The sequence below is a fragment of the Sarcophilus harrisii genome, chromosome 1 (genome assembly GCF_902635505.1).
Source record: "Sarcophilus harrisii chromosome 1, mSarHar1.11, whole genome shotgun sequence".
In the NCBI taxonomy this organism is placed as follows: domain Eukaryota; kingdom Metazoa; phylum Chordata; class Mammalia; order Dasyuromorphia; family Dasyuridae; genus Sarcophilus; species Sarcophilus harrisii.
Genome location: NC_045426.1, coordinates 475935613 through 475952001, shown reverse-complemented (window position 1 = coordinate 475952001; position 16389 = coordinate 475935613). Strand labels below are relative to the sequence as shown.

At 37.0% G+C, this 16389-nt stretch overlaps 1 protein-coding gene across 1 annotated transcript in view; it reads left to right on the top strand.

Moving 5' to 3' along the window:
- The window catches only part of SPIDR (scaffold protein involved in DNA repair), a 538726-nt gene that overhangs the window by 519939 nt on the left and 2398 nt on the right, over positions 1–16389 (top strand). The window contains exons 18-19 of the mRNA XM_031946429.1: positions 2702–2816; positions 3159–3212. Of these exons, the coding sequence (XP_031802289.1) occupies positions 2702–2816; positions 3159–3212 (169 nt within the window). The remainder of the gene's footprint in view (positions 1–2701; positions 2817–3158; positions 3213–16389) is intronic.

Here is a 16389-nt window from a genome sequence, read left to right as displayed (position 1 = left end):
AGCCAGGCTTTTCCCTTAGGGGGGGAAAAAAAGACTGAGCAAAAGTCATCTGACAATGGTATTTGCTATTAAGAACGTGCTTGTAAATGAGTGCGTACACACCATGTGACTAGCAACCACAGCCCTTTTTCTACAGAAGTGTCCAATAAACAGATTTAAAAAACAAAACAACTACTTGTCACAGAAATTCCTAGTCTGCTAAACTACACAAACAACTGTTAATCTGGGGCTCTCATGCCTAGTTTCAGTTCAGTGCTTTTCCCAGTCAATGCTCTTGCATTCTCTTTGGATATCCTCATTACCAACATTTATTGAACACCTACTGTATGCTGAGTCCCAGAGATACAAGGATAAAGACTGATGCAGTCCCTGCCTTCAAGGAGTGTCTACTCCAGGAGGGCAGATATAAGTGCCTTGGACAGAACTACAACACAAATGAGAATGTATTCAGTGCCTCAGGGAGATCCAGAGGAAGGGATGGGGGTAGGAGACTGAGAGCAATCCCTTCCAGCTGGGGGATGTAAAAGAGTTGACATAGGAGGCCAAATAATAGTAGGCAGGGACTTTTTGTGGAAAAAAACATAACAGACACACACATGCAAAAAGAGCAGTCGTTGCCTTTTGGCCCTTGGGAAACATAAAACAGTTCCTTTCAGTAAACTGGGTGAATGACTTTCATTTAGAAGCAGAAACTTCTTTCTTGGCATTTCAAAAATAAATACAAGGAGTGTAAGCTATCTATACATCTCATTGGCTTACTGTATAGCCAAGAGCCAAGCTAAGTAAAGGCAAGTTTGACTTTTCCAGAAGGCTTCCATGAAACACTTCATGAAGGGTCTTGTATTTGTACTCCATTTGCCTATTTCTCCCATCACTATCTATCTCTGACATGGACATTTTGGGGAACATCCATCTGTTATTTCACATTATTCCTTCATTGGAACTTCAGTCTCTTGCAATGGTTTCCCAAACCAAGGTACTGACAGAGTGTCATGGTAGATATTCAGGAATCAATCAACCAGCAAGCACTTATACTAAATTACAAGGAATTCTTATTCCATAGAGGGAAATGACATGTATACATATCAGTATATACAAGATAAGTTGTTTAGACATTAACTGTATGGTCCTTAACCGTTGTTTTTTTGTTTTTGTTTTTGCTTTTTTTCAGTTTCTTCAATTGTAGAGTGGGTATAACAATAATTATAATATCTATCTTACAGGATTGTTATGAGGATCAAATAAGATATTTGTTTAAAAAAAAAAAAACACTCGGCACAGTGCCTGGCACTATACTATAGAAATGTTGATGTTCTTCCCTAAGAGATGATGGGTGCTGGAATGGTGAATGGAAAGAATAGGACAGATATGAGAGTTGTGGTGGAGATAGAATAAACAAGAATTGACAGATAGTTGCAAATATGAGGTGAGGGACAAGTGAGAACTCCAAGGTTGAAAACTTGTTTGACCAGAAGGAGGGTGTACCCCAGTTGAAATTTGAAATACCCAAATACTCCTTTGGAAAAGGAGTGGATGGAGAAGAGAGTGGGTTATTTTTGTGCATATTAAGGGTGAGATGCTACTTGACTTTGGATTTGAAATATCCACTAGGTGATGGGGACCTGAAGAAAGAGGATAAGATTGGATGTATGGGAATCATCTCAAATAAACAAAAACAGTTGATGGAATGATAATTGATGAGGTAGTGAAAAGATACAACCAAAGTTAGAGAAGGATATGGGTGAAGCACTTGTAAAGAGAGAGTAATGAGTGCATCCTGGGCAAAAAGGGGAAGAGGCCATCAGATCTGGCCTCAGATTTGGATTCAGTGATCATCCATCACTTTGAAGAGAACAGTTTTATTTGATTACTGAAGTCACAAGCCAGAGCACATGGTGTGTGAAACTGAGTGATAACTGAAGAGGTGATGACATTGAACACAGTTTTCTTAGAATTTGACTGTGAAAGGGAAGAGAGAGAGAAGAAACTGGCTTGACGGGATGGGCTGGCCAAGTGAAGAAACTGGTAAATTATAGTAGAGAGATTGAAGATCAGGATTAGAAGACTGGTGATGGTACAGATCTGCTAAGAGAGAAGGGAAACCTTTGGGTAAAAGGGATTGAGAATTGGGGATAACGTCAGAGGCTTTGGTAATCTAGAGTAGGTAGGAAGAGGGACCTAGGAAGGACTTTTTTTTCCAAAAAAAATCATGAGGTAGGGTTTTCTGCCGAGAAGTAGGAGAAAGCAAGAATGTAGAAGATGAGAGAGTTCACAACAGCTGCGGAGGGAAGTGTAATGGAGAATCAATTAGGAAGCAGAGAAAGGATTGGCTTGCGTGGAGCAGTGGAGATAGTAGATGGTGAGAGTGTATAGGACCTCAGCTTCCCACCTCTGACACCTGCCTTTGTGGCCCTGGCACTAAACTTATGAGTAACCCCCTTTGCGACCATAAATTGCAGAATGTTTGCAGATGTGCACAAGGTGTTTCCTATATCAATGAAATCACATGTCTAGGATTTTTTTTTTAATGTTTTATAATCTTTAAGCAGATGTTACACCTTCTACCCAGGTTGAAGATGGATAGACTTAATAAACATTAATGCTTATATGAAGGCATATGTATTTCTCACACATCTGACCCTTTTTTTTTTGTTTTGTTTTGTTTTGTTTTCATTGTTACTGCTCAATCTTTAAATGCCAGAGGATCCTTACACTGTGGTCGATGCAACATCACTGTCACATCCCCCCTTCTCAAAATGCACCTGGAAGTGGCTTTGGCCTGCCCCTCCAGACCACAGAGTAACGTGAAAGTAAAGGTATGAATGAATGAGACTAATGAGAAAGAAGTTTGTTTACACCTGGAATCAGGGATACTCTGCATCAGGAACTGAGGGGGTGGTTTTTGCTGGTGGTATTGATTCAAACTCCCTGGAAACTTCATTGAGAAAAGTGATTTGGGTTTTCTGTCCTACAGTGCATGACTTAAATAAAAATTATGAAGTGATCCTATTATCTCCTAAAGTCAAAACCATAATATAAAAGACGGGACAGGAGGTCCTAGACTTAGCATATTAATTTTCACAACATGACTGTTTTTAACATGAGTGCTCATGTTAGTGGGATTTTAACACACTCTCCTGTTTTCTCTTTTCCTACAGCTGTTGCAAAGGAGTATTTCTTCACTCCTGATGTTTTCCTCCAGTGAGGATGGGGTAAGTACAGGTGATTAGCATCAGGGTAAACTCATTTGATCTCTGGAACATATGTAAGCACTAAAAAGCACATCAGCTGAGAGTCTGTTCTCCTTCTGCAATATTAGCAAAAGCGCTGCCCTCCTAAGGTTTTGTGTATGCAAAATAACTTAAAGTTGAATTAGAACATGAACAAATCTGGAGTGAAACAAACAAAACAAAATGTCCATGGTTCCCAAGGTGATCTTATAGAAATAGATAACAAAGGATTTTAATGGTGCCTTACACTCTTTGAAAAACAGTATACCTATAAACACAGGGTGCCTAGTGGGTTGGAGTCAGAAGACTCATCTTTTTAAATTCAAATCCAATCTCAGACACTTAATAGTTATATGAACATGAACAAAATCACTTAATCTGTTTGCCTCAGTTTCCTTACCTGTAAAACGAGCTGCAGAAGAAAATGGCAAACTACTCTGGTATCTTTGCCAAGAAGACCCCAGATGGGGTCACAAAGAATCAGACATGATTAAAAAGCTGAACAACAGTAATACCCTTATAAACCTTGAAATCTAAGCTATATATAGCAGTAGACTAAGTGCTAGACACAGATTCAGGAACAGCTGCTTTAATACTTCCTTAGCTATATTATACTTGAGCAAGTCACTTAACCTATATCTGCCCCACTTATTTCATCAGAAAAATTGAAATAAGCATTGTACCTGCTTCACCCAGGGTGGTTCTGAGGATCCAATGAAATAAATAATACCTACAAAGTCCTTTACTAACCTGGAAGTGCTGTCTCTAACATTGCAATAGAACATCTCAAAATTTCAGTTTTAAAAAATGTTTCACGGCAGTAGAGCCATATATTGGACAACAACTGTTACAAACTTGTCGTTATCTCTACTCAGAATACTCCAGTGAGTACCATGATAACCCTTCCACCTCAAACGCATTAGGAGCATGGTAACTCCTCCATCTGGAAAATCCTGTATACATTTTTTGGTCCTCCCTTTGTACCAGGAAAGATATCTGAATTATTATGGTATTAAAAGATAAAATATATTGATATTATATAATACTATATGTATATTTTATGCATTTCTGAGTTTCTAAAACTTTTTCTCTTGTCATTTTCTGTCCTTCACATGTCATCTGTGGCTTTCTCAAAACTCCCAAAAAATTGCCACTTAATTTCTTATAGTGACCCAAAATATATCAAAACCAAAATGTGAAAAAGATAACTATATATGTACATATATATGCACACATTTTTTAAATAAAGCTTTTTATTTTCAAAACATATGCATGGATGATTTGACAACATTGATCCTTGCATAGCCTTATGAATATCTATATTTTCAAATGTATCAAAGTCCTTACAGTCAGTCAACTGGAAGTTAAGTACCTATTGTAAGTGAGTACTGTGCTAATTATTCTAAGGCAGTATTGTCAAAATCAAATAGAAATGGGGTCTACTAATGATTCTTAGAGGCCACATATTGACTTAGAAAACTATACCTGTTTACATGTTTCTTTTTTTAAATTAACACATCAACACATTAAAATTAAACAAAAAGGAAACATTTAAATCTGGTTCTGGCTGACTTGTAGACTATATTCAGCTCAAGGGCTAACACTTCCTCCAAGTATCACTTATAGTTTAGAGACGGTGGCTTCCTAATGAACCATTAACTTCCCTAACCTTGTTCTATGAGGAATACTCTTCTTAGACTTTACTTGTAGTGACTTGCTGATGGTCTCACTTCTAAATGTCTGAGACCAGATTTGAACTTGGGAAGATGAGAGTTTCTGACTCAAGGTCTGACACTCTATCCATCTTACCACCTGGGTGTTCTAGAAAGAGCTAGGACAGATAAGTATTTTGCTCACAGTCATACAAGTAGTCACAGAAGTAGGATTTGAACCTAGGACCTCTAGCTCCAGAATAAAGATTTGTTTCCACTGTACTCTTGCGACTTGTTCTTATGTATGCACATAATCTCTCTTGGGAGCAGCAACTACTCACTTTGATTTTATATCCCCAGGACCTAACATAATACTTGACACATAGTAGATAGGTACTTAATAATTGCTTCTTGATTGATTAAAAACACCACTCCATAGCACTCCACCTTGGTGACCATATTTCATTAGGGCCTTGAGAGAATATTTATAAATATCATATACAGCTATGAAGAAAGGTAGAACATATGAGAACTTAATATGCAATCAGAATTTTTAGAATGATAGGGCAATGAGGCTCTGGTCATTTTAATTAGCTGCCAGAATTCTAGAATGCATCAACCAATGGAGAGTCTTCCCATGATGTTCAAAGATAACTCCATTGCAGTATCTCTCTCTGCCTCCAGTTGTCTGCCATTTTCTGATGCTTCCCTTTCTCTCTAAAATTGATGCTTCCAATTATTTCCCAATATTTCTAGATTTACAATTTCATTTGACCCACTATCCCCAATTTAGATATGGTCATCCTGTTCCTACCTACTAGTGATGTTGACTGATAATATTTTAGGATGAAGCAATATTTTGTTTTAAATTTGCATTTTATCTAATCTATCAAATATTGTACAGATGTGTTATTATTTTGAACAAGGTAAAGGACAAGACAGGCAGAATCATCCTCATCCTCATAAACAAGCAGTTGATGAGCACTCCCTTGAGTACTTAGTGCTGGCTACAATGCTTAGTCTCAATTCTGTACACAGGGACTTTTTTCCATCCTAATGCTGGATGCATATATCAAGTATGTGCTTGATAAATGGTTTGTTGGTTGCTGGGTGTGTTGGTTGATTTGGCAGTGGGAATTCAGCAAGCATCAGTTGACTGCATCATGCAGAAAATAAAATATAGTCTGCTCTGATGTTGTAATATAAATAGTTTTGCTATGCCAGAACATAGAGAATATGAACATTTTCTTTTGTTTACATATTTTGGGTTTGTTTGTTTTAATATTTTGAACACAAGACATCAAGTAGGAAAGTAGAGGTCATTTACAAAGGGAAAAGAGGAAAATGATGGAGAGTGATGCATTAATTATGCAAGATCAATTGTCTATAGTTTAAAAAGAAGAACAGTATTAAGGATGGCAAATTAGTTTCTCAGGAATATATCTCCTGTAGGAAAATGAAGAAACAAGAGGCTCAATGGAGTCTCTCACTGAGTTTTACTTCTGACATCAATAGTGAATTTTCAATAAATGGTTAATTGATATTAAAAAAAAAATGAAGTCTCTCATCCTCTGGATGGAGATAAAACCAGATAGAAATGTCATCATTTCCTTGAGAAATCATATAGATGTGGGGATAAAAGCTCTTCTTCTTGGGCTAAGACCCTGAGGATAGGAGGATGCACTGGTAGCAATTCTTTACCACCCACTTCATTCTTTCCCAATAGTGGAACCATCATTCCTCCCAAATATTTTACTATAGATTAAATGCACCTTATGGGATTCTTTTATTTTTATATCTCTAAGGCCCAGGACAGCACCTTGCAAATAGTAGTTGATAAATAATCTCTTGAATTAATTGAATTGAATTTCTAATTTTCCTTAACCCCAAATTTCCTAAAATATTCTGAAACAGACACAAAGGCAACCACAGACATGGGAATTTTGCCTAGAATCATGATATATTCTGTTCTAGGATCAGTAACATCCATTTACAATTGGCTATTTGTTAGTGACAAAATCTCAAGTTACTAAAAAGGAGGGCCTTCACATTTCCTGAGCCTTCCCATAGTGTACAGGGTGCAGTTAAGGTGTATTTCTGTTTACTTTCAGAATTGTTGCTAGCATAAAGTCCTGGACAATATAATAATGTCAGTCTCTAGTTATGGAGACTGGATAATATCCTATAGGTTTTGCCCATAAGAGACCATATCCACCAAATTTTTTTTTAGAGATTAGTAGTTCCTGTAACCACTATGACAACACTCCCTTCAGTGTATGTGTTTGTATTTAGTTAATGAGGCATGAATGTAGAGTTGTATGATTTTTACTATCTTGTATCTGAGTCATCAACTCAGAGTCTTTGAATTGGCTAAATATCGGACATGTCAGTGCTCAGCTGTGGTATTAAAGAGTGAAAAGTTTACTCCCTTGGCTTTTAGTGACAAGGCAAAATGGAAGAACAAACCTGCTGGGCCATGTTTACCCAATCTCCACTTCCTACATGTGCAGCTATGTGTTTATCTGAAGAATACCTGGGGAGGTTGCCTTCTGTCATTCTGTCATGTGCAGCATCAGAAAGGAAATATAAACTGTCACCCCAGCAGAAACCACTTATCATTTCACAAAACATAGATCCCATTCACCATAAAAGACCCTACAACTAAAAGTTTGACATTTCAAAATGAAGCCATATGCTTTCTTGACCAAAAAAAAAAAGTTTAAACTCAGACCCTTTTTAAAATTCATGACTCAAGAAAATCTGCAGTACATGTTTGATGTCATCCATCCTATGAAGTCTGACAGAGGACTAGAGAGTGTATTTGTCCTAGCTTTCTCCTTCATTATCTGTATAAAATAATTTTGTTGTTCAATTATATGTGGTCCTTTATGACCCTGTGAACCATAGCAGGGCAATATTGTCCATAGGGTTTTCTTAGCAAAGATACTAAAGTGATTTGCCATTTCCATGTCCAATGAAAATAGTAATAACTACCACTTGCATAGCACTAACTATGTTCCAGGAACTATGCTAAGCATTTTTAAATTATCATCTCATTTAATGCTTACAACAACACTGGGAAATAAGTGCTCTAATTATCCCCATTTTACAGATAAGATAACTGAGGCAGACTAGGTTGAGTTGTTCAGAGTCACATAGCTATTAAGTGTCTGAAGTTAAACTTGTATTTGGGTTCTCCTGACTATCTAGGTCATGTTATTTAGGCACCATAGGGTGTCCTACCTGGTCAATTGATTTCCCTGGGCCTAGAGTTCCTTACCACTAACATAAATAAAGGGATCATATTAAATAACCTATCAGGTTTCTTCAGGTTTTAGAACTTTGATCCTATGGTCAATGAACTCAGGCTCTTCTTCAAAAACTGGAAGTGTATAAAAGCCAGAATGCCTATTGTTATCGTAGTTTGCCCTTCGTTTGTGAATGCCCTTTATTTTCTCCTATCTCCAACTATCAAAAAAGTCTTCTTGGTTTTATTTTTCTTCTTGCCTCAAATGAGACATGTTTGTCAACAACTATATGTTTATAAAGCATCTGTCTCTGAGGAATAGTTGACAAGTTTATTTTCAGCCCACTTAATTCTCATAACTACCCTCTGAGGTGAGTTCAGGTGTGCCTTGTTTTGTGGAAATCTGTGTGAATATCCAAATGGACAAATAAGTAAAGATTTGATTGTAATTACCTTTACAGAAGAAATCATCCTAGGTTTCCAATTTAATTGTTTATAATTATTTGACTAGTGAGTAGCTTTTCAAAACCACACCTATTTTATAAAGCAGCTGGTGACCCAGTGGATAGAATGCTGTACCTGAAATTAGGAAGATCTGAGTTCAAATGTGACCCTGGACAGGATACTTCACCTCTGTTTGCCTCAGTTTCCTCATCTATAAAAATAGGGAATAATAGGACCTCCTCCATTCCAGGGTTGTTGTGAGCAAATGAGATGGTAATTGTAAAGGACTTAGCATAGTGCCTGGCACATAGCAAGGGCTACATAAATAGTAACTATTATTATTATTATTATTATTATTATTATTATTATTATTATTGTAGCAAAGCCCATCCTTTTAGAGCAAAGATTCATATCCCTATTCATCAGAAGGCCTTACACTTGACTTTAACTTAAGACCTCAGGGCCCAGTTCTTCAGTGACAAAAATAGCTAACATAAATTCAGAACTTTTAAGGCTTACAAAGTACTCTACTTATATCATCTCATTTTTCCCTCACAGCAAATCTGTGAGGTGGGTACTATTGTTATCTTCATCTTATGGGTGAGGAATAGAAGGCTAACAGCTTAGTTTGCCCATGGTCCCATGGTTAGTTTAGTAAATGTCCATGGGGTTTTCTTGGCAAAGTTACTGGAGTGGTTTGTCATTTCCTTCTCTAGTGTTTTAAGACAAAGCTTAATCAATTTACCAGAGTCACATAGCTACTAATGCTGCCTGAGTGTGAATTTGAACTCGGGTTTTCCTGTATTTACTGAGCTTTTGTATCTCACATACTGACTCAGAAAACTACAAGTTAACATTATCTATGTTGAATTTTTATTTATTATTTTGTTAAATATTTCCCAGTTGCATTCTAAGCAGGTTCCAGATGCATCAAGAATGTTGTGGGCCATGCCCATAGGCTACACGGTTAACACCTCTGCTCTGGGTCTCCTAGCTGCCTCATTCTAGCTGCTTCCAAACCCAGTGTTCTTCCCCTATATCATGCTGCTTCCCATGGAGAGACTAGAACCATTAAATGAGTTGCCTGCCAAAGTGGTAAATTAAACTAGTGTCCAGCCAGGTAACAGTCAGTGGTCAAATGTTTTTATGTTCTTGTAACTCTACCCTGCCAAACCAAAACTGACCGCTCCTTCCAGAGTTCACCTGTGGCCAAAAGGAGATGGGGGCATTCAAAGGTCTGTTTCAAACTGGTACTTAAAAATAGGGCTCTAAAGTTCAAGGGCTCTCTTCTGATTAAGACAATGACCTTGGAGTGGCCACTCTTGCAGCTGTGAAAGCATAGGAAGGATAGAAGTGAGGGGTGTTTATAACTGGGAGGCTTGAGAATTGGGCTACAATTGGTGCTTCATATGTTACCATCTTGGGTCTTCAATGCTTCCTGAAAGGATGCATGTCTGTTGTGATGTTAGACAATGTAGTAAAAGGATCTAGAGGCAATTGGCCTCCCTGGATTCAAATCACCCTGCTACTACTTTCTTTTCTTCTTCTTTTTTTTTTTTTTTTTTTTTTTTTTTTTTTAATAATCATAGCTTTTTATTTTTCAAAATACATGCAGACAGTTTTCAACATTCACCCTTGCAAAACTTTATGTTCCAAATTTTTCTCCCTCCTTTTTCCCCTCCCCTAGACAAATCCAATATATATTATATAGGTGCAGTTCTTCTAAACATATTTCCATAATTATCATGCTGCACAAGAAAAATCAGATCAAAAGAGGAAAAAATTAGAAAGAAAGAAAAAAGCAAGCAGAGAACATCAACAAAAAAAGATGAAAATGTTATGTTGTGATCCACACTCAGTTCCCACAGTCCTTTCTCTGGATGAAAATAATTTTCTTCATCACAAGTCTATTGGAATTGGCCTGAATCACCTCATTGTTGTAAAGTGCCCCATCCATAATAGTTGATCACAATGTAGACTTTTTTTTCTTTCTCATTTTCATTTCTCATTTTTTCCCTCATTTCTTAAATGAGCAGAACCAGGAGATCATTGTACATAACAACAAAAAGATTGTTGTTGTTGTGTACAATGATCTCCTGGTTCTGCTCATTTCACTCAGCATCAATTCATGTAAGTCTCTCCAGGCCTTTCTGAAATCACACTGCTGGATCAAAGGGTATTCACACAATTAGATAACTTTTTGAGCATAGTTCCAAATTGCTCTCCAGAATGGTTGGATCCGTTCATAACTCCGCCAACAATGTGTCAGTGTCCCAGCTTTCCCGCATCCCCTCCAACATTCATCATTACCTTTTCCTGTCATCTTAGCCAATCTCAGAGGTGTGGAGTTTTGCTACCACTTTCTACTTGTGTAATCTAGGCCAGGGATGCTTCACTTATCTTGACTTCAGTTTCTTTATCTGTAAAATAGGAATGACCTCTAAGGTCCTCTCTAACTTCTAAGTTCCCCTCCAGCCTCTAAGGTTCTTCTAGTTTCTCAAGTCCTCTCCAGCCCTTGATCATCATATAAACTCCTGGGAGTTATGGCAGCTGCCATAATTATTGAGGGCCATAGTTCCCTACCACCTCCAGAATCAAATAAAAAAACTTCTGACATTCAAAGCCCTCCACACACACATGCACACACCTTGTACTCTTCGATGTATTGAATGGTCTCCTTGCTGTTCCTTGATATTCCATTTTTCATCTCTGGGCATCTTCTTTGGCTTTCCTTAGTGCCTAGAACATTTGACTCCTCATCTCTGCCTCCAGATTCCCCCAACTTTCTTAGGGTCCCAGCTGAAATCCCATCTTCTACAGGAAGCCTGTCCTAATCCCTCTTAATTGTTGTGCCTTCCCTATTAAGTATTTTCATTTTATCTCATAAGTAACTTGTTTGTATATAGTTGTTTACTTGTCTCCTACACTAGAATGTAAGCTCATGGAAGACAGAGATTGTCTTTTATCTTTCTTTACATCCTCAGTCCTTAGTACAATGACTAGCACATAATAGGTGCTTAATAAATATTTATTAACTGACTGTCTAGGAAAGAATGCTCCATATGACTGTCAAGATTTAAAAAGACACTCCTTATGTAGTTGGGGAGTTAGTATTATACCAAAATTAAAATTAAACAAAATTAAGTTCCTGTTTCTTAGGTACTGTGTGTTTTAAGTCATAGATAGCCTAGTCATGACAAACGCAGCAATAAAAATTAATTCATCATTCTTATAGTTATACACTGTGTCTGAGGCATTTTACTAATCACTGTGGGGCAAAGATTCTCATTCTGAGTTTTAAAAAATATTTTGAAGACAGTATTTCAATAGAATTAGTTTAGAATTAGTTTCTTTTATAATTCCATGGTATTTTATTTTATACATTTAAAAAACATTAAGATTTTTTTTTAATTCTGAATTTTGCCAGACTTCCAAGGGATCCATAACTCAGAAAAAGCTAAGGACCCCTGTTGGAGGGGGAAAAAATATACCTTATAAAATAGGTGGGGAGGTCAGACTCCATGAAAAGATTAAAAAAAAAAAAAAAAAAGATGCATGAAAAGTCTAGACAAATAAGGGCTATAAGAGATCACATACTCAAAAATGGCTTCAAAAAGGGGGTGAGATAACGGAGAGTATTACATTAGAAGTAGAGGAGCATAGAGAGAATTTCAGGAAGGAGCAATATCAAGAGCACAAGCAGAGAAGGAGTACAACAGAGACTAACTGTCTGTTTGGAGGGACAGTTTAGTTCAGGGCCCCCCTCTTTGTTCAGTGCCCAGCTTTGTTCTGGGTGTTATGAGTAGACCAGTCTGGCAGGGGATTCATATAGAAGCAAGTGACAGATAAAGCAGAAAAGTATGTCGAAGCTGGATTTGCAGAAGGGAGGGAATGATGAATGACAGGCAAAATTCCCATTGCTGTCACCCTTCAGGTGTAAGCCTTCACTACTACTAAATTTATGCAAGAAAGAAGTAGTTTTCAGCAGGGACAGTACAGGAATTAATTTTGCTTGGCTATGCATATTTGTTAAAAGGACTTTATTTTTCATTTTTTTAATGGAGTGAGGAAGCTAATGTTGTTGTTAACTTTAAAAAAAATTAATTTTTAAAAGTGAACTTTTAAAAATAGCTTTTTAATAGATCTTCCTGGATTCACTGTCTCTCCCTCTAGTAACTCTTTATAATAAGAGTAGGGAAATTTTTTTTCTGCCAAGGGCCATTTGAACATTGATAACATTATGGGCCATAAAAAATTATCAACTTCTAGCACTCAAGCAGTGAGTAAGAGGTTGTTGTACCTAGCTTTCAATTCATCTCTGCAGTTGCCTTAGTAAATGATTTTGAGGGGCTTTTATGGCCTGTCGAATATTCCCCACCCCTGCTTTTATAATGTGACCAGAATAATGTTCCTCAAGAAGTGACCTGGCCCTATCATATCCAATTCATATGACACCTGCTTCACAGAGCCTTCCCTGATTTTTTTTTTCCCTATGAACCTTACATAGCATTTTATTTTCTTCTCTCCAAGTTATGTGTTAGATTTGTTATTTCTATATACTAGGGAAAGAGGAGCAGAAGGAAAAATTATTCTTTAGTACCCATTATGTGCCAGGCACTTTTTACAAATATTATCTCATAGAATCTTCACAAGAACTGGTATTTTTGTTATTTGTACTTTTAGTTGAAGAAATTGAGACAAACAAAGCCCAAATGACTTGCCCAGGATCACACTGTTTCTAAGGGCAGAGTTTCAGGCTGGATTTGAATTCTGGTCCTGACTCCAGGCCCAAGAGTCTAGAGTCCATTGTTTCATCAGCTCCTTCACAAAGACAGACACCCTATCATTTTAAAACTTGGTATTGTCTCATTGCCCAGCACAAAGCTTTTCACAATTGTAATAATTTAATAAGTTCAATTCAGCAAATATTTAATTTGGGCTTATTATATAAGTCCTGGAACTAGAAGGACAAAAGTGAGATAGTTCTTGCCCTGAAAGAGCTTATATTTTATAAGAGAAATAGAAGGTGTTTATTTAATTAAATACAAAGTAGATAAATGATTTCCCAAGGGAAATTAGCATGAGAAGATAGGGGACAAATCAGAAGAGGTCTCATATAAGAAAGAGGTAGCACTGAAGCTGAGATTTAAAGAAGGCGAGGGAATTCTAAGAGTTGGAGATAGAAAGTGCATTCCAAGAATAGGACAGCCTATGGGAATACATAGAGACTGGGATAGATTGTTGTGTGTGAGGAATTGCAGGAAGGCCATTTTGGTTTGACTATAAAGTATAAAGGAGAATAATGAATATTAAACCTGATAACTTAGGCTAGAGCTAAAATCATGAAGAGCTTTAAATACCAAACAGCAAAATTTAATTTTACCCTGCAGATAAAAAGGAGCAATTGAAGATTTTTGAACAGGAGAGGAAAAGAGGAACATAAAAAATTTTCTGTTCTGTCTACTGAATTCAATTGAATAAAGGCAATTGTGAGTTAAATTAAGTATTTGCCTACCTTTAGAAATAAAAATCTAAGGGCCCAGCAGTTGTGTCTCTTTAATGGAGTTTATTTGACACTTTCATCTTCATTTTCCCCGTGGAAAGTCAAATTTACTTTATATCTTCTATTAGAAGGGACAGATAATATTGACTTGTTTTACACTTGAAAAAACAAACATAACTTAGTGAGTTTATATTAGAGTGATAATTGACCCAAGTCTCCTAAATCTGTTTGGTTCCTCATTATAACATGACTTCCTTTACACTGGTATCAAGAAGTCATATACAAGATAGCACTTTTATTAGACTTCCACATATTATAAACTATCATATACAGAAAATGTTCAAATTTAGGGTATATATGTGGCATATCAATACTTTTAATCCTAATTACCTGATTGCAAAATCATGTTCAACCTGAATAAAGACTTTCCTATAATTATTTATTAAATTCCTTACTCTAGAAAGCCCAGGTCAGAACAGCAAGAAGCTTGAGACGGTTTCTAATAAATACTTGCCACAAAGGAAGGGTCAGTCATTTGCTTTAAGTAGTCCTCATGCTCTTTATTACCAAATCTCATTTTTTTTCCACTAAGTTATTTAAAGCTGGATAAACAACAAGAAGAGATAAAGCAAGGGGCAGCTAGGTGAGGCAGTGGATAGAGCACCAGCCCTGAGGTTAGGAGGACCTGAGTTCAAATGTGGTCTTAGACACTTGACACTTCCTAGTGTAGGCTATTGGGCAAGTCACTTAGCTCCAATTGCCCCAGCCAAAAAAAAAAAAGAGAGAGAGAGATAAAGCAACAAAAACCCAGCAGATATCATCTATTTCACCGAAGATGAACTCAGAGGTCATGAGCAAAGAATAATAGTAATTAAAATCAAGCCAAATAGAATTAAAATACAGTTGGGAATCCTGGCTAACTTACTTACCTCTATGATCTAAGATGTACAGCTTTATCTCTGTAGTTCTCATTGTTCTCATCTGTAAAATGAAAGGATTAGACCCTAAATCTTTTTTATGCATACATATTTATACAATTATCTTACTGCACAAGAAAAATCAAATCAAACCAGAAAAAAAAAAAAAATAGAAGCAAACAACGTACAAAAAGAGTGAAAATGCTATGTTCTGAACCACACTCAGTTCCCACAGTTCTCTCTCTGAGACCCTAAATCTAATCAAGTTAGCTATATCATTTCCTTTATTATCCTTATTTCCACCTAGCAGGCTTTCCTGAACTATCTATGACGTTCCTGCCGTGACCACTGGTAGGAGCCCCTTCCTGACCACAGGTCTGCATTTTTACTCCTCCCCCTCCTGAGGACTTTGGGGAATTGGGGACTGTGAAGGTGACTGCACTTTCCTGACCAGCCATCCTTATGTGGGGCCTCAGTGGCTTGCCTCCATGGAGGCTTGTTTTGTGCAGAGATCAGACAGCCTGGGTTCATGTTGCCCTCAGCCAAACTGCAATCATTATTGCAACTAAAGGATTCCCTAGCTCAGGTTCTCCCATATCAATAACAGGATCAAATGCTAGAGATGAACTTTAATAGGTCACGTTCATAATTCACCTACTATGTGCCAAATACTATGTAAAGTACTTTACATATAGTTACTCATTCCATCTTCACAACTTTGGGAAATAGGTGCTACTAATGTCCCCATTTTAGAGATAAGGAAGCTGAGGTTAAGGTTAAGTGATTTGCCCAGCATCACACAGTCAGGAAGCAGGTTAAGGCTGGATTTGAATTCCGGTATTCAAAACTTCAGACCTGGCACTGTAAGCCCTGATACTATCTCTAAAGGTGACTCCAAGACACATGGCTGCTGCTTTCCAAAACCCCAGTTTCTAAAGGTTTAGGGTCTTACCATTATCCTTGACTTATACTTCTAGACTGTTTTTAGCCCTAGAGAAAATGTCACGTTTTTACCATCAACTAATAAAAAACCTCCTGAAGGCAGGCACCTTTCTCTGGAGAAAGTGTTTTTTCTTCCGGAAATGTATAGGATAGTAATAAATGACAATTGCAAAGAGGATTAACTGATAACCACAAGCATTCAGCAAAACAAAAATGCTTAGAGTTAGGAAAATGGTAGCTTAATCTAGACAGGTAGGACAGAAGAAATATCTAGTTAAGGGGAAACTGAGGCATTTCCTCTGGAAACACTTGGAAATAAGTACTGGTGGATTTAGGGAAGTCTCCTAAAGAAAGGAGAAAACAGATTGCCAGTATATTTATTCAAATATACTGTTGTATATTTATTCAACCACTTTTCTAACAATATGGGTTTCTGTACTATCAGAAGAATGGA